Raw genomic sequence first — 23,464 nt, forward strand, 5'->3', positions numbered from 1 at the left:
TATTGGAACCTCTTATCTACAGAGTTTGTGTGCTATCATCCTTTGAGCATCAGTTAGAAAGAAATGAGGTGGCCAACAGACATAACACGGACCTTGTATTGAAAGACACAGGATTCCTTCCCAAAAACTGTACATCACTATATTACATTGCACAGCGTAATTTCTCAATTCGAAGACCTGCAGTTTGAGAAAAGCTATGGGGTGCCCTTCACTGAAAGGAGCCTTGTGTTGTTCTACAAACTGAGCATATTCAGCTAAAACACTAAACATTACCAATCAGAAAAAGAGGCTAAAAATTGTTTAGTATTTCCCGGTAATGAAAGGCAGTCATTTTTAGCACAACTAATTACTATTTGGAAGAGTGCTTTGCTATCTGACAGGCTGCATACTTCAGGCCAGAAGTGCAGCTCCTACGAAGAAGGCAAATTAATACACTCTCAACACAGGTAGTAGCTACGAACAGCTTCCCAGCTTGAAAGAGTAGATCAAGATTTTCATAAGATTTCCCTTCAAGACCTGAGGCAAAGCGGTCAACCTGAATCAGGGTTCACGTTTGAAGATCATAGATGAAAAAATTAAGTTCCCATATTAAAAAAATGAGTCTAGCCAGATAGGAAACCTGCCAGGTAATCTCAGGGCTAAGGAAGATGCCCCACACACAGTGGTCTCATTCAACATATCAGATTTTAGTCATGCAAGGAAGAGGTAAAGCAAATCTTGCCACTAACTGCATAGAGGTAAGCAGATACGGACAGTAGGAAGGGATCCGTAGCAGTTTAAGTGCATAGTTAGTATTCAAATCACAGTTTTGAAATAACCTTGGCTGCAAGATGTGTATACCAAATTGTATTTTTATTTTTTTAACACTCTGTGGACCATCCTTTCCATGTTTTGTTCTTTCCTAGGGGCCGAATTCAGTACATGACCTTGGAACCTCTTATCTACAGAGTTTGTGTGCTATCATCCTTTGAGCCAGTAAACGAACAGTGGTTCTGCCACAACACACGCTAAAAATTTATATTTTTGAATCCCCAAATAATGAGATTACAATAAATGTTCTCACCAAAAGAATCAACCGAACATATACGAATAAAGTTTGTTTTTGAACTAATTGTGTTTTTGGAAATATACTTAAGTTTTTTGTTCATAGAATCGTGTATTTTATCAAAGACATATCATTATCAAATTAAAAAACACAGGACATACACACAATAACTTGATCATTTACACACAATAACTTGATCATTTACAATGAAACAAATACATCGATGATCAAAATACAACACATACATAAATTATTCACATCACAAACATTAACATATAAACAGAGCGTGAGACAATATTGCCTCAGGATGACAAAGAATTATTTCTTATAACTTTAATGGTCAATGCTGGACAAACGCTTCTTGAAAGAGCGTTGGCGTTTCGGCCCTTCTAAACTTGTGCAAGTTGAAAAACCTCCATTAGGGTCTTCATCAGGAAAATACAACCAATGGCCTGTGTATAGCCTTCAAGGTCCCAGAGGGGATTCCACTGTTAAAAAAGACTTCTTCCTGGGGCTCAGACCAGCTCCCAATGAAGTAGAGACGAATACAAGTTGAATAGGTAGGCACTACATGCACATGCTCCACCTCTGGTGTCTTGTGCTCAGAGAGGTCCAGTCATCCCTGCAAAATAAGGGGCAGCCTGCCCCCTTTATTGGGTTCCATTGTGTAACCAACAGCCTACTGGAGGCACTCCGTCGACCTCAGCGCAGGGGCACCTTGTTTGGTTTTTTCAAAAGGGAATATCCACTTGGATCTGAATTTCGAATTAATCGGACCGCTCTAAAGTTCCTCGCACGGAGCGTCTTCTCATCCTTTGAGCAGCAGTTAGAAAGGAATGTGGTGGCCAACAGAAATAACATAGAGCTTGTATTGAAAGACCCAGGATTCCTTCCCAAAGACTGTACAAAATATTCTTACTTCAGAACAACCTTGGACATTTCCTTGACAAATGCAGAGGAAAATTCTCTAGCATAAACAGCAACAGTCTTTGTCTACTCATCAGAATCTTACTGTTTGCTAGAGATAGAACAGGGGACACTTTGTGACAAAACAGGTGAGTTGAATCCACGTTCAAGTCACAAAATTGTCTCTCAAATGCAGCACAACCACCACTTTGACCATGGTTTTAGTTCGTTAAACCCAGATAATGGGAAAGAAGTAGATGGAACAGATTTAGTTAGTGCTATTAAGTAATAAATCACAATACAAAACTGGTAATATTCATAACCTATTCAAAAGAGGGATTCACAATTACCACTCGAGGTTTTGAGCAACTGTTTGCCAATCGTTTCATTATAGGAATCTAGTAGCTAAACAAAAAAGCACACTTTAAAATGTCACCATATTGTCACAAGTTTGGCCACCTCTTACTTGGAAGACGGGATAAACACATGTGTGGTTCAGCTTGGGGCTTACTTAGGAAAGGAGACTGGGTATGCAGGAAGTTAGTAAGAAAGAAGAGTTTAGTTACCTGCCAGAGGAAACTTTTGCATGAGTCGAGAAGGGTAATTAGGGCAAGGTATACATAAGTCCATACGCTTCTTTCACCTTGGCAAAAAATGGACTGTCACAATTAGTTTCCTTGGACTCTCCTTATCTCCAGCCCTTTGTCTGTGCTCAGAAGTGTTGAAACATCTGCATTCATAACAGCCTAGGAAGGCTACGTAACACCAGCAACTCTACCTGCTTTCATGCAACTCTCTCCTGCACAAGCTGGATCCAGCCTCTTCAATTGGAGTTCCTTACCACAAGTGCTTATCTCATTTCCCAAGAGTTTTTTACACAATTTTGGAGGCACTAGTATTACAGTCCTATAATTTGGACACTGAAATGCTGCAAAGCAAATATTTTGTCAGCTCCTATTCGGAAATCAAACATTATGTTTTTTAGAGCCAACATCCTCATTGGTGAATCTGTATCTCTCCACACTAAACAATTATATTACCAGTATGGAGCAGACGTGCCGTGAAGTGGCCAAATATCAAACACACCGAGTCAACACCAAATGTCTATTTTCAAATACATACAGATGCAAACATGACATTGCAATATCAAGAAAAGAACATTTTCTGTCCCATTTTACAAAAATAAGAACCGTTACAAGACTTGGTCACACAAATATGACAAAATGAAACCAGAAAACATTAAACTTACTCTACATAGTAGACACCATATACCGGGTCTTCAATCTTTTCCCAACCAGTCGGCAACTCTAAAAATTAAAGAAAAAAAAATGGTAGTTTTAAACAGGTGATTCTCGTTCCAAATAGTGATGTTTTTGTGTCCAGCAATACATTCCCCAATCAGAATCATACTATTGGAAGCAACACATTCTATTTTTCCCCAAACCATATGCTGGGATTAATAACATGCGTCAATTCTAATCTTCAAAAGAGAAATAATTTCAAAATTGTAACATTTTGAGATCGTTTTGTACTGCAAGCAAATGTCCACCAGGAACTTCAAAGTGAGAAACGGAAAACACTAAAGTTTTCTTGGGAATTTTCCCTTTGTAGAATCACGCATGATCTACATTCATTTCTTAATTCTTTCTTAATACATGTATGCATGCAATATTTATATAGTGTAATCCAAGATAAAAAGAAGTGGAGCACAGTACAGTAAAATGCAAAGAGAAAGTTAAGATATTATTGGTGGGATATCTTAGATGCGAGTCCTCATCCCTCTTCTTAATTGGAGCAGCAAAGGTCAGTCCTAATGGATATGCTGCGATTATTTGAGGTCCTAAGTAGAATGATGTATAAGTATCATCACTTTTATATTACCATTGCAAACTCTGAACTGAAAAAAACACTCTCCAACTGTACACAATGCCATAGAAACCAGCATGTGCTAATACTCCTATTTGCAATTAGATTCTTCTCATTAGTGCTAAAAATCCAAAGATGCCATAATGAAAAAGAGGTAGTGTGAAAATAACTAGATGAACTAAGCTGGAATATCAAAGGGACAAAATAAACTGGTTGCCAGATACTTTGAAGGTAAGTAGGAGGCTGTTTACTTCACTCAAAATTATTAACCATATTTGATGGAAATCTACTCAATTCACTAGCGCAAAAACTGAAAATGTGTGCACAAAGTTTGTGACTTATTTAAGATAAGATTATAAAATAAACATAGGCAGCATGAACAGAGCATATAACAGTCAAAATAAGAAGCAATTGATTATCCGTGTCACCATGAGATGGTTGGGGATCATGTGAAGGGGGAAATATAAATACATATGAGATATTCTAGTGTATTCAAACCTGTAGCTAATCCTGAAATCTCTTTGCACCTCCACCTTCCTTTTAACTTGTCTTGAGGATAGCCTTCAAAAGTATAGGTCTTTTTCACTCAAATTAGACATTGAGAAATCTTTATTCTTGCATTTAAACAACCAGATATATTCAGCATTTCATATGAAAAGTTCTCAATTTATTTATTTTCTTTAACATGTTATACCAGCAAATAAGCACTGCTATTCTATCATCAGAGAGGCAAAGGCAGACTTCGTAATGGCTTATTTCTTAGGGGCAGAACACTAAGCAAATCTTGACAGAACTTAGGCTGGGAAAGGCTGATTTTCAACTGCTTTTAAGGAGCTTTGCTGAGCAGTACCGCAAAGTAATATTGCTTGACCCTTGCCAGTGGCAGTCTAAAGCAATACAGCATTCCTCCTGTTGAAGAGAGGGTATGAGGGTTTGGCAGGGGCTTTCTAAGAAGGAAGTTTAGAATTTACCATCATTTGATCATTTGATCTGCATAAAGAATGTATCTCACACACTGCCAGTGGCATAGCACTGTTTACACTAGTTATTTCCTACTATGCAGGTTAAACTGAGAGTCTTGAAAAATGTTTAGCACCACAAAACGAATTGAGCTCTACTCAATTTGTGATGGACCCATTTTAAAAGCAATTCGCTCCATGTTTGGAGAGAGATGATCTAATCACAGTGATCAGAAACAGAGCTGCTGTACAGATCTTCATTCAGTGCTCATTTCTTTCTGGGAGCTGGTGGGGGACCCCTTCAACAGTTCCATTCAGTATGAAGTACAGTCTTACGTATGCTTGTAGATCTTACCATGGCAGGTATGATGGAAGATACTGGCCTTCCCATATCTTTTGCACAATCCAATATTTGTTTGGCAAAATTAAATCATCCATACCTTCTGATCCTCGAGAGCCTTCCAAAAATGTTCAAGTGATATCTCATCAGCTGTTCTTTCTGAGATTTAATTTTGTACAATGAAAACCTCCATGATACGTTTTATTAGAATCTCAAAGGCCACTTATTTTTGTTTTACGAAAATCAGAGCAAGCCTATCCATGATTGAGCCCATAGCTATACTTTAATCTATCCATCGATAGCCTCATTTTATAGCATGGTCCATTTTTATGGATGGGAAAGTTTGTCCTTTTGTCAATGGTTTTAGAGTAAATTCTCAAACGGGCAGATTCTGTGGCCTTTAAATAATCATGCTACTCAAACATCAATCACCTAGTTATTAATGAGACCATTGAGCTGGCCGCTGTGTCCGTTTGCATATTTCCTTGTACCTCTCTAAACACATTTCACAAAGAAGTATCTAGCATCATCAATTTCATTTCTCCTTGTCCAACAGGTGGATCAAAAATAATCCTTAAATACTATTAACATAGGGACCACTCAAGTTCAACTACTAAAAGCACAAGATACATGAAAGTAATCTAAAATTCACAAAAAGAATTGGATAGGCCCTTTACTTTCTACATGGTTACATCCAAAATCAGTGCGCAAGTCAAATATATTGCTGGTATCTGCCAGTTTAGGCCTCCCAGCACAGTAAGCAAAATGTTAAACTCCTTACAAATTAACCCATTCCTTCACAGGATGAATGTCCTATTTTGAGAATAATAAAAGCAATCAAAGATACTGGGGTCTCACTCCAAGTGCACGTTATGCGGATTAATTAACTCATATTATAACGTGCAAATAAGCAAAGGGCAACATCTTCATAGGTAGATGGATTGCATATCCATTAAAGGAGGAAGAAGTGAATTTTACAAGGAAATAAAGAAAATGCTCACAAAGGGATAATCGTAGAATTGGCATATTGGGCAGAGAAGAAACATGCAAACACACATTAGGGAAGGAAGGCATCAGGTTCCTCACAAACACAGGGTGATGAAGAGAACAGCAGACAGGTCAAGGCACATTGAGGAGGGTAGTCACAGTCAATTGTAGAAAAGTAGGATACAGCAGACCGATCACATCATTCATTGAAGAGAAGGGAGAGCAGACCGCCAAAGCACTGTGTGTTAGTTATGAGGGTCATGCACGAGACAAAGCAAAATGTTAAGATAAGTGAAAGATATTTTACAAGTGTGTATGAAGAAATACGTGAGCACAAATTGACAAATACAGTCAGAGCAGAGGGTGGGTAACAGATAGATACACCCCAATGTGGAAACAGATGGACCAGGCAGCAAAGACACCATGCTGGAAGGAGGAAGAAGTGAAAGACACTCTAATTGGCGTAATGAAGAGGCCTAAAGACAAAGGTCCACTTTGCTGTATAGGTGGAAGGGCAAGCAAGAGGGACATCAGTGAGGAGCATCTGGAAGAGAATGTAAAGGTGAGAAACATCCAAAAGGAAAGCGCCAGAGGATGCATCTGGAAGAGAATGTAAAGGTGAGAAACATCCAAAAGGAAAGCGCCAGAGGATGACTGCCCAAAAGGAAAGGGCCAGAGGATGACTGCCCACCAGCAAAAGGCATAAGAAACACACTCCAGAAAGGAGATGAGACAGTTGGGCAAAAAACAAGCAAGATATGACAATGGGTGCTAATCAATAAAAGGACCCCATTTTGAGATAAACTGACAACATTGGGAAATGGTCACTGGCCGGCACAGGAAACAGACTTACTGTGCTCATGACAGATTTAACAGAGTCAATCAAGCGTCAAACCAGAGACAACTGTACAAGGTAAAAGATAGACAATCTATTTTAGGTATAAAAAAAAGCAAGAAATTCTTGGGCATAGCGATGAAGAAATACTGTGGAGAAAGATAACCCACAACTATACCTAAAACCCTTCGGAAACAGATGCAGTGGTTCGAGGAAATGGGCAGCCATGCCGGAGATGGGCGTCTAGCAAATGAAGATCAAATATTGCTTCAGGAGAAGCTCTTCACTTCTATGCATTTTAATCAAACAAAAAAGGACCAGGTACAAATTAAGATATTTAGAAATATGTCTAACTGATTCCTTCCGCTATTGTGAAAAACAAACATATCCACCATTTACAATAGCGCTAGAATGCAGAACTGAACTATCACACTATTAATCATTGTAGCATCATTTAAAACTCTGGTGACACATGCTATATTCTTTGAACCAGCCCTAAATGCAGGATAATCATTTATGGACTCTTCAAGTTTAAAATCAATAATTGCTGATGGTCTCCAGCATACTCAAATAACTGAAGTGAGCTAGAACCTTGACTCAAACGGTAACAAAAATGGAAACTAACTAACAAATGCACAGGTGACTACTCAAAGGAAAATGCAATAATATTTAACAAAATATTAAAATCATGCAACAATTGTGTTAAACACATCAGTTGCATTTTCTAAAATGATCTTTCAGTTAATGAACTCTTGAAATATTCTTTCAAAAGTCTAATTAAACAATGTTGTTTAGAACAATTATTTTAAACAAATGTCTAACTCTTGCTAAGAGATTAGAGCAAGAGGTGATCCAGTAAAACTACACAGCAGTGACAGTTCTTTAGACTATTACATCAATGCTATTGCAAATAATTCAAAACATGCCAGATAAACCTTAAATCTCTTAAATATTTGCAATATGAATTACAGGGGGTGAGTCTATGTGTGTCAAATCCTGCTCAATAATTTATCTGAAGGATGCAGTACATTAGGTGTTGGTTATTGACAGTCTGGTTACATGTTCCAAACATACACTGTTATAGAATGCTCTGCAATATGATTGACCGCTAGCTTCTACCTCGAATGTTCAAGCTGTATCCTGGGAGTTATTCCAGGGTCTTTTAATTTCAAGGTCAAAGGCTAATATCAGGGTTACTTGCTTCTCATCTATCACCAAATTAACATGTCTCTGTACCATAGTTAGCCACCTCATATTAGAAGGCAATTATCTGAAGATTACATGTCCTTTTTGATATTGAACATAATCGAACCCCTCACTACTACATTCAGATCCTCCCAGATCTTGCTCATTTCATTCAGGGTTCCATAAAACATCTGTTTAATTTGTAAAGGCCTTGCCACCTGTTGCTCAATGGAAGGCTGTTAAATATAATAAAGAGACTTTCAACTGCCTTGTGCCATTTCACTCTGAAAAATCAAACATCTAATTAAAATAAATAGTAAATAAAAACTTTCTAGAAAACCATTTTCTGTCTACAATCCCAGGTAAATGTTGTTATAAAATCTACAGTGAAAGGCCAACTCACCACAAAAATTAACACTTCACAAGTCTTCTCTACTTTCATTGAGTACATAAGTTCCACCAAACTTCGAAGAAGAGGGTTTTGGTGTCAAATTTGCCTCTTCCTGGCAACAAAGTTTTAGCTTGACTACTTCTTCACTCACACATGAACTCAAACTCATTGGTTTTGGCTCACATTAACGTCTATATATTCCATGGTCATTCAACGCTGATCATTCAACGCCAGTCATTCACACTGTCTCATCTCACAGCCTCCAACGATTTTGCTTGGTGGTACTACTCTTCTTCTCAGTACTACTATTCACATTTATTGTTCTACCTTCTGAAGCATAAACATACTTCATGCCTTTGTTTCCTAAAACCATATACCATTCTACTTTGCAAATTGTTCTACCATTGGCAAATTGACTTGTGCCAATAAGAAAAATGTGGTTTCCAAACTCAATGGGATTCTTTTATTGACTGTGGAATGCGGTGCTAAAAGGTCCTGCTGCTACTTGAACTTAGAACCACAAGGTCAAACAGACCCTTCTGTCTGGATTAGAGGACTGACCCACCAGATATCAAAGACATTTGCGTGTACATCTGCACAAATTAAAAACTATTCACTAGCTCCTTTTTACTGGTTTCCCTTAAGTTTCCACTTGCCCCTACTTAAACTAAGTAAAATTGTTCAATACACCCAATTGACAATGGCAACTTATGTAAAATCTTTTCACCGTATAAGAGAACTACCATACCAATCAAGCATTCAGTTTCAAGACATAAGAACATGCACCATTGGCCTCCATAAAGCTTAGAAAATATGAATTTTGGTGCCTTTGAAACTGGTCCTCCACGGGCATGCCACACATGTATCTCATATGCCTGCATGGTGAAGTATCCCGCTGAATGAAGCTCGAAAGGCAATCAGCACATCACACAAACACCCAATACATTGTGGTCATTCTTCATACAGATATCAAAGGTTACATCTGTGAATTACCTAGTTCACTGTCCAGTTCCTCGGTGTGTACCCCTTCTTCTCCAAGGCAAGAGCAGTAAACGAGATAGAAAAGATTAAAAGAAAAATTCAGACACCGGCACCAAGCAAGACACTCCTTCGAGCAAAAGGCATAGCCAAATTTACACAGATTGTGTCATAGTAAATAACATATTTAGTGTGTTCTGAAAGGCCATCAGTTTACCCGTATATAATGGAATTCACCAGATGAAAAAGAGTGGTGAACAGAGTCCTTCCTGTCTGAAAATTCCCACTTTTACAAGGATAATAAACAGCTGGTTTCATACAGGAAACAAAGTTATGTGTGACAAGTCAATTAGCCTAATTGTAGATACATAAGCACTTCTGCAATCAGTTCCTTGCTGTCAAGGTCTTTTTTGAATGACTGCATGAGAAGTAGAAAAAGAGAATATTTTCCTATAGGTCTCATACTTTGGCATTCTAGCTCCAGTTACAGAGACTATAATGAAAATTGGAAACTCACATTTGGCTTAGTTAATAGCTTGACCCTACTATGAATTACTGAAATAGATTAGCTTTTAAGTGAGGTGCTCGAGAGGGGACCTGCAATAAATTATCTTTTCAGAGGAGAGAACTGCCCTGTGCAATTTTCTGGATTTTTTTGATTCACAAATTAACATAATTTGCAGATTTTATTAAATTGATACAACATAGCTTACTTCCATTTTCTCAATCACTTAATCAGAGAGCATACTTTTCAACTGTAGTAAAGGTTTAAGTTTATGCCATTAAAGCTAGAGTAAAAGCATCTGATCAAATTCTATAGGTCTCAGGATGCTGGAGAGGCCAGGAATTGGTTCCAATTTTAACAAGAAGGTCAAATGGATATATTTTGCCCCCCACCATGTGTATATCAATGTTTTATTTATTTCAAATGTTCCTTTTTTATCAGACCTATTCAAATTGAGGAGCATTAGACAAAGGCGCTCTCAGTTCCCCCCTTGCCCCTTGTTGGTGGGAAATAAACGGAACTGCCAGTGTTAAGGCTCATACGGCTTTCTCAAGGAATGCACAATGTTCAGGATTTAATTCAAGAAGGGAACATCTAATCCATCCAAGATTTGAAATCATAATTCCTTATAGCTTTCTCACACAATTAGATGTGCTTGTAGAAGTCCCAATGAGTAAAAGTTACTGGAGTACAAGTTTACAATTCTCAAGGGTACATGACTTTTTAAAAACTTGAAGTAAGGACAACGTTGGCTGATTGGTCCATCATTTTGATACATGGATTTATGTCCAAGGAGAAAGAAAGCATCCCGAAAGAAAGCCTATGAGGGTGCTTGGTCAACCCTCTGTCCAAGCATGATAAAACACTTTCAGGAAGCAAGACTGAAGTTCATGGACTTTAAAATCCTACATGCTTCCTATAGGATATCCTAATTTTTTAATGTCAAATTACCTTTACACAGGAAGGAACTGCTGGAGAACAAACATTCACTGTGCAACCTTCATCACATTCTGTAGTCATGCCCATACTGAAGAAGCAATTGTTGGATAGCTGGGTGGATATATAGGTATGTTACACCCTGATCTTACCTGGTCTTCCTGCCCAGACTTTAATGTTCTACAGAAACGTGTGTTTGATGTGAATTTTAGCTTTATTTTATGTTGGCACCATCATGTTCACCTCGGACGTTTTGCCCTTGTCTGAACATTTTAGCCATTTCAAAATGTTAAGGAAGAACTGTGCCAAACAAAGTTAAAACATGTTTTTCATAAGGAGGTCGGAGCGGTCTCTTCGTGGATACCACTCTGTCAGATTCTACATAGCCCAGTGTTCCAGTACCTGGGATTACCAGGTGTGCCATACAAAGTTTGGATTTACCAGGTGCAGAAATATTTATACCAACGTAAAACCGCAGAGCCCAAGGGCAGGAGGTGGCTCAACCAAGACACTTCATGACCTTACCCTATCGGCAACACACGCAACTGACCTGCTGTGCTCCCCTACACTCATATTCACCACCCGATCAGAGGATGTGGCAAATCGCATTAGAAAACCTTCCCACAATCTCACAAAACCTGCGATGAACACAGTGATTCTAGGTCCCATAAGCTATTACAGATGAGAATTGAGAGTTCCGTCAAGCTCATTACTATTTACTCTATTTGAGAAAAATTCCACATTGTGATGTGGTTTTACCTGGGCATTCTGTTCAAAGTAGAACAGGTGGTGATGACTCCCTGTACCCCTCTGCAAAGCGAGCACATGCAACCTGTGATGCACAAATACCCACCACTTACTAGCATCAGCTCCATCACTACTGCCCCAATTTTGGTTCATGAATACAAGAAATCCACCAGCAATACAGTATGTGAATACCTGCAACTAGCACAGATGGAGAGTTGCCCAGGTTAGTGACTGAACTGCATTCACTATCCTTAACCATCTACACTGCCACATTGACACATGCTATAGCTGGCTACACATCTGGCCGAAACGCGATTACTAGGCAGACTAGTATTACTAGTATTAAAAAGGGAGTGATCAGTGTTGAATTTGTAAAACAAATAGAGAGAAACATCGGCAGAGTCTCGTGGCTTAGTGGACTAATGCATCCACTGTAGGAGCTTGTGTTTGACCTCATGGTCACAAGATCAAATCCCAGCAGGTCCTCTCAGCCTTTTATACTTCTGAGGTCGACAAAATGAGTATCGCTGAGTTTGGTAACAATAAACATCGGTTATTCACCACCAAGATACCATTCTGGGTGAACGTATGCTTTACAAATACATGTTATGTTGTACAGAAATAGGTTCTGGGGCTCAAACTTTTCTTTAGAGTGTACTACAGGCACTGATGAATTCCAGGGTTGCTGAAAACCAATTCGGCCTTGTCTTGCTTCCACCCTATACCTCGTTTTTTCTCAACATCTTACCCTTTCTTTATCGCACTCCTGCAGTATTTCATCACAGGGTTCTCCCTTTGTTACATTTTCCCTATCGTTCTCTTCCTCCTATTTCTTCCTTTTCTCTTGCTCTGGGTCAAAGTTTGATGAAGAAATTGAAGTCCTGGTGTACCCAGAAAAGGAGTGCTGGTGCCGATTATGTGTAACCAAATTAAGGAATGGCTGAAATCTCATAAAGGGGAGGATGGCTATGCATGTCCTGCAAAAACCTATTTTTAAGAATGAATCTCTAAAGTGAAGCATGGTTTGAACAAGCCTGTAGGGATATTTCTGATCACAACCACAAATTACACACAAAAAAATATTTATTTAGTTGTTCTCATTTCCCTTGTGAACATTGGCTTGCATTTCCAAATAAATTCTGGATACAAAACTTCTCGCCAAACATTATAATACGAGGAACGTTTTACTATCTGTCAGATATAGTTCTCATACTCTGGAAGGACACTGTGCCTTTGTTCTTCAGAGCCTTTTCAATGTGGGCCTAGCATAATAATCTTTACAAGATCACACATGTCATCATATTATCTGAAACCGTAATTATTGAAATGTAATCATTTACTTTAAAATCACATTCTGCTCCTACAAGAAATGTATGCTCAAAGAAAATGTTCAATATTCCCAAATTCTAGATCCTACTTGTTTATTCACGTAATTTGCAATGAAAACGTAATCGTTATTATTACCCAGAACAGGGTTATGTTTTACACTTCTTACAACCACTGGTAAAAACTCTTGCCACATTCGTTACAATTTTATTTACTGTCTGCATATTAAGTTTGTTATGCTCATTTCAAGTGTTTGGAAGAACCCATAACTTCAGATACTAGTTCTTGCATACCTGGTGATATTATGATTAATGCATTCCTTAAAAGGTGGGATAAGTTGCAATATTTACCACTTTGATGACGTAAAAACTTAACATAATGTGAGCCTACATTTTATATGAAAATTTTGTGTAACATTTTCCTGATGGGAATAGCATCCATGAAGAATGCATTTGTACATCCCAGTGAGCAAACCAGAAAAGATGGTAATGTTATTTTCTGAAACTTTAAAACTGCTGGGTTTTTTTGTGACTCTAAATAGAACTCTTAGTTTCTGTTTAATTCAACTGTGAAAACTACTGTATTTTCCACCCGTTACGGTTTGAATTTGTGTCCTAGTTTCCCCTGTACTGTGCTGAGGCCTGCAGAGGCGAGGCCTGCAGAGGCAAGGCCTTCCCCGTTTTTTTTTATTTTTGAAAGGCAAAAAGCAAAGTACACCCTCAGAGGCTAAGCATAGTGTGTTGAAAAGACCACTTCATCTGCATTATTGTTTAAACTGTTTAGTCAAAACTGCTGGTTTTTTCCACCCCTAATTGTTTGAATTAATGTCCCAGTTTCCTCTGTCCAGTGCTTAGACCTGCAGGGGAAAGCCCCCAGCCCATATCCCTTGTCATTTGATTTTTAAAGTTAAAAGTTAAAAAGGCAAAGTACACTACCAGAGGTTAAGAGTGTGTTTGAAAGACTGCTTCATCTGCTTTATTTATTTGAAAAGTTTTGTAAAGCGCGAACATGACCCTTGCGGGTATCCTTGTACACATAGGCAGAAGTATGCATGAACTCACAGCAGTTGAGGTCAACATTGTAAAACAACAAGGCGGTTTAAATGGGGTTTGGAAAGTGCATGTAGCACTCATTTTTGGCTAGAAAAAAAGTGATTTGTTTAAGTGTTTTGAAAAGCAGTATATTAGGTGGCTAAGATTCGGGCCTTACCTGCATGGCTAAAACCTGGACCTGCTAAGTTTGGATTGAGCCTGTCTGTCTCCAAGAAGGTTCTGGTCTTCAGGAGCAGCATCCCTGCCACCGGGCAATCAGCCTGTGCTTAAGGTCACATGCCCCTTATATAAGTTTCCTATTGGTCGTTACAGCTGTACACTGATTGGTTCCTATATCTGGGGTTTCTAATGGACTTCGAGTTAGGGTTCTGATTGACTGATAGGTTTGGGATTCTGATTGGTTCCAGAGGCTAGGTTCCTTCGTGTGCCTAAAGTCCCGTGAGCAGTGCCTTTCTTTCAAGAGAGTGGAGGAATGGTGTTTGTCGTGTTAATAGGGGTGCTCCGTCCCCTAGCACTGCCTGCCCTGTGAGACCGAGGCTTCTTTACGGGGAAAAGGATGTTTATTTTCGGACTTGGTGTCCAAAAGGAGCCCGACTCGCCTACATGATGCTATGTGAAAATAAAGGTATGAAGATTTCAACCGATTAAAAAAAGCAAGATGCAGGCAAGGGAGTGAAAGTGAGTTGTCTTTCACGATGGACTGGAGGCCACACGTGGGGTGTTTACAGACTTTGAAACAGTGGCATAGCGACATCATTTGATAAATGCATGCATCATTTGAACACCTGCTAGAAGTTTCCTGAATGACTGCAAAGTCGCCGAAATAAATATAATTGGGAAAGTATAATGAATTGCACCAAAATGGCAAAGAAACGAGAAAGGTGTTACATTGCATGCTGGGGATTGTAGTATACGTGGACTACTTTGGAACCTGGTAGTCTTCAAAAGGCGTGCAGTCATAACGCCACAATCCAGCTACTTACCCGTGAACAAGGCTGCCGAGTCAGCTGAAACGCGTTGGGTTTTAAAGGGACTTGCTGCAAACTGCCACATTGTTGTATTTGAAGATTAAACCTTCGTGTGCCTAAAGTCCCGTGAGCAGTGCCTTTCTTTCAAGAGAGTGGAGGAATGGTGTTTGTCATATATATATATATATATATATATATATATATATATATATGTATTTATATTTATATCAAGGCTACTCTACAAAAACAACACAGCTCACCAACTCGCTATCAAACACCATCTACACACGCAGACCCATCAAAATGTCTTCCAAGTCCGCTGGACGAGAAATAAAGTGAATACCAGCACTAATGAGACACCTGGTGCAAATTATAAAATACTGTTCACTCTAGTACAAAACAAGGTCACACCATCACCAAAACACAATCTCTAAACTGCCTACTAATAAATGCTCGATCACTCTCTAAAAACAAGCATCACATCTATGACCTACTCACTGACACAACCGGACTTACTCTTCATAATGGAATCATGGTTGGGAGATGACATGGTTCCAGTGTTGCATGAATCCGTTCTTCTAGGCTATCAAACGATCACACAAAATCGTATAGGCAAAAGAGGAGGTGGACTAGCTATTATATTCAAGCGAAAAATACATCTCACTAAAGCCGGCGACTTTTCCATACCAGATTGTGAGGCCCTCTTCACCCGATGCAACCCTACACTAACCACCTTCCGGTAACTTCTCCTTTACAGATGTCCACCAAGCAATGCAACATTACCGGACATTTCTAGATGCAGTTTCAAACCGGATAACACTACACTCCAACCTATGCATTCTGGGTGACCTCATCATTTGGTTTGACAAACTCAATATGCGTCATCCAAAAACCAACTTCACTGGCCTGAACACGCTGAACCTACATCAGATCGTCCCCAAAAAAAACACATACATCACTGGACACATCCTAGAAGTCACTTTTGCAAATCCAGAACTAGTTACCTTTCAAACGGTTACTCCAGTTACATGGTTAGACCACCATTTGTTAGTTTTCTAACATAAAACACCACAAAGCAACATACCTAACACCACATTACATGCATCCACCTATCGACCGTGGAACAAACACCATTTTGAATACTTAGAAACACAACTAACATCCATAGATCTAGACGCAATAAATTCCATTAAAAACGACAAAAGTGGCTACAGGAAGTTTTTGATAGCCTAATAACCCTCAGAACAACAAAATAGACAAAAGTAAACAAGCACTTAGGAGAAATACAGAACTAAAACAGAAAGTTATAAAACTGCAACACACATGACTCAAAACAAAGGGTAGTTAACACAAACTTCACCTACAGAAACTTAACAGATTATAGAAGTGAGGTATCAAAAAGCTTAAAAAAGGTACTATCCAGACAAAATTAGAAATGCTAATTGTGCAAATAGAGAACTTTACAACATTCTGACAGAATTTCCTAAACTTAAACTTATCCCATTTCTCAAGAAATCGCTGACAAACTGGCAAATCATTACACAATCAAATTAGACATGTTGGACTCCTATATAAAACAAAGGAAAACCACCAGCACCAACCCATTTCCAAAATACCCTCCAAGAGTAGGCTAACACAGCCTCTCCATTTCTTCAAGCAAATATCACAAAGTGAATTAATGGATCTGGTCAAAGCAAGCAGGCCTGCCCGCAGCCCTTCAGACCCCTGTTCACCAAAAATATTCAAGAACATTCTTCTACCTCTGTTGCCACACCAGTAAGAAGACTCAACAAAAGTCCTTAACCACTGGAATCTTTCGATAAGACCTAAAAAAAAAAGGCACACATTTGCCCATTATTAAAAAAAACTAACCTAGACCAGTTTGCCCAGGAGCAGTCCATTTTTAATTGGTCTGTGATTGTCGGATCAAACTGATAGAAAGAACAGCATCAGCCCAGATGTCACAATTCATTGAAGATAACTCAGTACTTTCTAACTTCCAAACAGGATTCCGTCCAGGAAGAAGCCCAGAATCTGCCCTCATTGCCGTCTGGGATGACCTTAAAAACCAAGTAGACCGCAACAGGGTTGTTACTTGTTGCACTACTTCTCATAGGCCTCTCCGCTGCCTTCGACACAGTTGACAATGACACTCTAATCCAAAGACTCTACGAAACCAGCATAGAGGGGACTGCCCTCGACTGGATCACATCCTACCTTCAAAACAGAACAAAAGCCATCCATTCTCCACCTTTCTCCTCCGAACCGTACTTCACAAGAGCATGGGTCCCTAAAAGCTCTATCATCTCACCTATGCTTTTCAACAGCTACATGAAGTCAGTACTGGCAATCAAAAATTAATTTCAGCTCACATGCTATAACTATGCAGATGACACACAAATACTCCTTAAACTGGAAAGCCCTAAAAAAAATTGGAAACTCACAAATCTTCAGTTGTCTCAGTCATTGATCAGTGGATAACATGGAGCCATCTCAAATGTAAATGTCATGGTACTTATAGAGCGCACTGTCACCAGACGGTCACCTTGCGGTGTTGCCTATTCGGCTTCCTGGCGCTGATACTCATACCGCTGTGGAACCCCTCCTGGCTTTCCCTGTGAAGTGTCCACTCCTGGGCACCCCCAGGGTGAAGCCAGGCATCCTTAGCGCTGTTGGGGCCGGTGTGGAGGCTAAGCAAGCTATTGCCCAGAGTTGCAGGGTGGGGCCCGTGATTAGAGTAGGCACCGAGGCGAGAATTAACAGGTCCGATGAAATTGAGCCCGAGACCCCGCCGAGGCGGGAATCGAACCCTGGTCCCGGGCCAGAACTCTGCATCAGGGTCTGCCGCTCTAACCATTGAGCCACACTCCTCCATCTCAAAGTGAACGCTTCCAAAATGGAAATACTCACATGTGGAGATTGGAAAAATGATAAATGCGAGTATAAAATCCTAGGACATCCACAAAATAAGTGACCATAGACGCTGGACCAATAGAAAGAAGAAAATGTCGGGAGATAATGTGTGTATTTAAAAAATTATAATATATTTAATTCAACATGAAATAAAAATCATATAGAGACTAATGAGATAAGTCAAACTATATGATACAATAAGACATTAACATATTAAAATCTTTAACACAATACATCAAATACATTCATTGAAAAGCAAAACAACCTCATAATAAAAGCATAAATCCTGACTAATAGGACACTAATATACAGAAAGACGATGTATACTAAAACACTAATTGTCAACTATTACAGATTAATTCAATGGACTCGACGCGCGTTTCGGCAGTAGGGGAACTGCCTTCTTCAGGAGTCGTTGATTAAACTATAACACAAGAAAACGCTGATATTTTCCTCGGTAAATTAGAAGGATTTGCCAAAAATCACGAATAGTAAGGACATTTGTTAAAGATGATACCTTTTTAAAAGAATATAAGAATGCCGACAGCAAGATGGTGCTGTTCCATTTAGAGAACCGAGTCGGATTGCTGCTTTTTTCAAGTTTTCTTAATATGAGGGAAGTGTCACAAACTGCAGTTGGGTGCACATCCAGACGATAGGTTAGTGGGACCGCTTCGCCGAGGTTAAAAGATGTAGATGCCACTTCTGGTTAATCCTCGTAAAAATAAAGATGTCGTGGACTGCAAATTGGTGCAGTTCCAGGCGACGGGACAGCAGAACTGCTATTCCCCGGGGTAAGTCGGTGTCACCGACTTACCCCGGGGAATCCGGGGTAAGCAGCAATCCGACTCGGTTCTCTAAATGGAACAGCACCATCTTGCTGTCGGCATTCTTATATTCTTTTAAAAAGGTATCATCTTTAACAAATGTCCTTACTATTCGTGATTTTTGGCAAATCCTTCTAATTTACCGAGGAAAATATCAGCGTTTTCTTGTGTTATAGTTTAATCAACGACTCCTGAAGAAGGCAGTTCCCCTACTGCCGAAACGCGCGTCGAGTCCATTGAATTAATCTGTAATAGTTGACAATTAGTGTTTTAGTATACATCGTCTTTCTGTATATTAGTGTCCTATTAGTCAGGATTTATGCTTTTATTATGAGGTTGTTTTGCTTTTCAATGAATGTATTTGATGTATTGTGTTAAAGATTTTAATATGTTAATGTCTTATTGTATCATATAGTTTGACTTATCTCATTAGTCTCTATATGATTTTTATTTCATGTTGAATTAAATATATTATAATTTTTTAAATACACACATTATCTCCCGACATTTTCTTCTTTTTATTGGTCCAGCGTCTATGGTCACTTATTTTGTGGATGTCCTAGGATTTTATACTCGCATTTGTCTTTACCCTGCCCTAGGAATCTGTGTATTTGTGATACCCAGGGGGTCCTTGTTTATCTCTCGATTGGAAAAATGATGACACACTTTAGGCCTGGCCTGATAAAAAATAAGTTCCGGTCCCCAAAAAAGGGTGCCGGTGGGACCCATATTCAACTTCCAGCTCAAAGAACGCACTACCTGAACCATATTACTTTTGCCCTTGCTTTTGAATTGCTAGTGTGTAGCCTTTCACTGCTGAAATCAGATATTTACTTTTGTGTCTTTTTTTCAGGCCATTTATTGTGCAGCACTACATGGGAGTGCACGTCTGTTTTCAGAGCACACTTCCTCTCTTTACTTTAACTCACCCCCCCCATACACATGTTTCCCCCCCCCCCTCCAGCCCTCTCTCCGATACTCCTTGAAGGCACACCAGGTGCTGGATGGTGGCTTTACTGATATCTTGGATATTCCCTGCGTACCCCATGCCAAATGGAAGTCTTTTCACTGCCCTTGGCAATTCCAACAGTGCCTACAGCCTTTGTGTCACTAACAGCAGTAGGGTTATACACTTTTAAACCCTCCAAATGGGAATGGCAAATCCAATACAAACATCTGGCCAGGTTAAAGTGTAGAAAGTAATGAAAACATTGATCTCTACTCTTCCAAGATGGCCATATTGTGGTGTAACATCGCAACAAAACACGAGAAGACCACCCGTTTTGCCACACAACGCGGCAGTCATCCTGAAAGTATACAAAGCTATATTTTATTGCTTTCTATACTTTTAATATAGCTGCTTGCGCACTGGCAAAGCCTATCACATTACTCGCTGAATACTTAACATAAATTGGCTTTACCAATGCGTCTTCCCTGCGGTTTCCAATTCAAAAGCCCAGAAGCGGATGCCAAATTTTATAATATTTAGATGCAAATAACAAGCACTAACATAAGGGATAACCGTGTAAACCAGACACAATATGTACAATAATCTTGTAAACGATCCAAGTATACACTTTGTTAGACAAACATTGAACAATATTGGGAAACGCGGTAAAGAGCCCCACCGCTAAATTGTCTACTGTACTCTCACCCGGGATTAGGAAAGCCAAAAGAGCACTTGACAAAGGTAAATCTAAATTTGTTTTCTTACTTTCTTTTTCGATGTACCACATAGAGCCAAACTGTAACATTCTTCAATGTGTAATTATAGCATACACAAACTTAAATAACCTAGTTCTATTGTCTAATGCGTGTCCTCTGGAGCCAAATTGTTACCCACTCAGATCAAGGAAACCCCTGAAAGGTAAGTCCGTACTTACCAATTTAGATGCATTTCTTATTAAAAACAATTTTTTTTAATACATTCAAATGTTTTAACAGAATGTCAGTCTGGGCTAATGAGAAAAATTAGCAGCAGATTTATTAATTAGTGCAGGCAAATACGATTCGCAAGTTCAAAATTAATGGCCTTGAGCGTTTTCCTTACATTAAACTAATATGCAAATGCAAACGGATTTCCTGAATAAGCACTATTTATAGAAACCATCAAACTATATTAAAAGATGGCAACTTCCCCACTGTCCTATATCACATTCCTAAAAAACAATTCCTCACATATTAATGGGAACATCAGACACGGTGGCAACACACCCCTGGACTGACTGTGGGTTGAAACTGGTGCAGCAATGAATACAGAACTGAATGAACAAGAAGGCAGACATGAAAAAGCTGTGGGGGCTTGCATTACCAATGTAGCTGCTGGGTGAGGAACTGGCCTTTTCTTTCTCTTTTTATTTTGGGCGTCATCCAGTAGGTAGGTTTAGCTCTCCCCGTAAAATATCAGATGTTCACCCACCGTGACCCACTTTGTAATTGCCATCTTCAGATTCTTTTCCCAGTTGGTGACCATTTCTGCTCTACAAATCTGACATTATATATAATAATCTATGTCTCTTTGGGGCCCACACTTCTACTAGGGGAGGTGGGAGGATCACATGTGTATCCGAAAGTCTTCAAGCTGCAAAACTACTCATAAAAGTAAGTAACCTTTTTATTTAGCAGTGTGAATTTTCTGGATTCACATGCTGTCGATTGACTGTGTAGTGGTATATTTCCTCCATTTAGGAGGGAGGGTTGAAGGGAGTGCACGCTCGCGAGCAGCTTTCTGAAGATTTTCTGACCAACCCAAGCTTCTCTGGTAACTCGAATGTCTAGAAAAAACACACTCTATTGCAGGGCTAGAGGGATGTTTAAAGACCAAGCCTAAGTATTATCCCCCACTGGAAACAACTGATCAACAACAAACTTAGGGGTCTAATTAGGAATCAAATAGTGATCCTGTGCTTATTGTAGCCATGTCAACAGTACAAGGGTACAATAATAGTAAACCTAACAAACCAGATCACAAGATGTGAAGCACCAGTAAACGCAAGTCACCCCTAGTTGAGGATTCCCATCAAAGATCTTGTATGAATCAATATTATCATTTGGTAATCCTTATCGGGTATTGTGTCTCTTGATCATTGAGACCAGCATACCCAGATAGCCAGTTCGGGGTAGCGACCCACAATCACTCGGTATTACCACATGATGTTGATATGATGGGAAGTGCAGTGTAAATAAAGATAAGTGGTGATTAAAGATACCATCCGATCCATCCTGGAGGAATCGGAATTGGACTCCATCACCCCGGTGCCGTTCATTATGGCCTTGGCTACCATAGCCATGAAAGAAAATGTTTTCATGTATGAGGACCAGATATACCATCAAGTCTCTGGGACCAGCATGGGCAGCATTTTTGCCCCTTCCCTGGCGAACCTATACGTTCATGAGTTCGAACAAACCACAGTATTGCACTCCACCAACCCCTTTTTTCCATCTATAATTTGGTGGAAAAGATACATCGATGACATTCTGATGGTTTGGAGAGGGACTAGTGAATCGGTCCTATTGTTTCACCAATGGCTCAATAGTCAGAATAACTACCTTCGCTTTATTATTGAAATGAGTAAAGAGAGACTTCCTTTCCTGGACCTCTCGATCTACAGCACCGCGAGTGGTTTGGAGAGTGAACTATACCACAAGCCAATGGCAAGGAATTCCCTTCTCCTGTACGAAAGTCAGCACCCCAAGTCACTGAGGGATAATCTGCCCTTCGGACAGTTTCTTCGAGTTCATCGGAACTGTTCTACCTCAGAAACTTTTAAACGCCATGCAGATGATCTATCCAAGCAGTTGGCTGAGAGACATTACCCTAAAAAACTGGTCCAGCGCTCATATAAACGAGCAGCCAATAACCATCGTGCTGCACTACTTGAACCTCGTGCAGAGAAACCACCACTGGATCGGTTAACTTTAGTGAGTACCTTTAACACTAAATCGAATTATGTTCAGAAAGTGATCAAAAAACATTGGAAAATTCTGAACAGTGGTAAAGAAAAAATTGCATTTCCGCTCTTTGCCTTCAAACGATCCACAAACTTGAGGGATCGTCTGGTACACACTCGCCCTAAAGTTACACCCAGGAGAGAGATAGGCACTCTATGGGACCTACCTCCGGTGGTAGGTCACCATCCATGTGGAGGTTGTTCTGTTTGCCCTCTAACTACTAAGATCACAAGTGTGGACATTGGTACTGATCGGCCTTGGGAATTGCGGCAGTTTTCTAACTGCAATAGTACCAACTTGATCTACCTCATTACTTGCACGTGCAACGAACGGTATGTGGGCATGACCACGAGGAAGGTGCGCGTGAGGATGCAGGAGCACAAAAGTACTTTCCGTTGCAAGAAAGACATTTCTAAACTCACCAAGCACTTCATCACACATAATCATGCAGAAACAGACTTTAAGTGGCATGTCTTGGAGAAACCATATATTCCACCACATGTGAGTGATGTGTCTAGATACCTGTTCATTCGTGAACAAAGGTGGGTTTTCAAATTGGGGACAGATAGACAAGGATTGAACGATGACATTCCCTGGTTCAACTTGTCTTGAATATATTTGTATGCAGGCGAGAGTATGGTGACCGTCATGTGATGTATACTTTAAAGGGTTAAACAATGGTGATGACTAGACCTCTTATATAGAGGATTGTAAGAAGCAACACAACTAATATGCATAATCACTAAA

General features: G+C 39.6%; 1 protein-coding gene across 12 annotated transcripts in view; it reads right to left on the minus strand.

Annotated features, from left to right (window-relative positions):
* The window catches only part of MAGI1 (membrane associated guanylate kinase, WW and PDZ domain containing 1), a 1,290,512-nt gene that overhangs the window by 237,027 nt on the left and 1,030,021 nt on the right, over positions 1-23,464 (minus strand). For 8 of the 12 annotated variants that reach the window (XM_078661547.1, XM_078661557.1, XM_078661552.1 and 5 more), the window contains 2 exons: positions 9,508-9,543; positions 3,201-3,258 (listed from right to left, as the gene is read on the minus strand). In XM_078661547.1, the coding sequence (XP_078517673.1) occupies positions 3,201-3,258; positions 9,508-9,543 (94 nt within the window). The remainder of the gene's footprint in view (positions 1-3,200; positions 3,259-9,507; positions 9,544-23,464) is intronic. The other 4 variants (XM_078661551.1, XM_078661549.1, XM_078661555.1 and 1 more) reach the window with 1 other exon arrangement.

Source organism: Lissotriton helveticus, chromosome 9 (assembly GCF_964261635.1).
Source record: "Lissotriton helveticus chromosome 9, aLisHel1.1, whole genome shotgun sequence".
In the NCBI taxonomy this organism is placed as follows: Eukaryota; Metazoa; Chordata; class Amphibia; order Caudata; family Salamandridae; genus Lissotriton; species Lissotriton helveticus.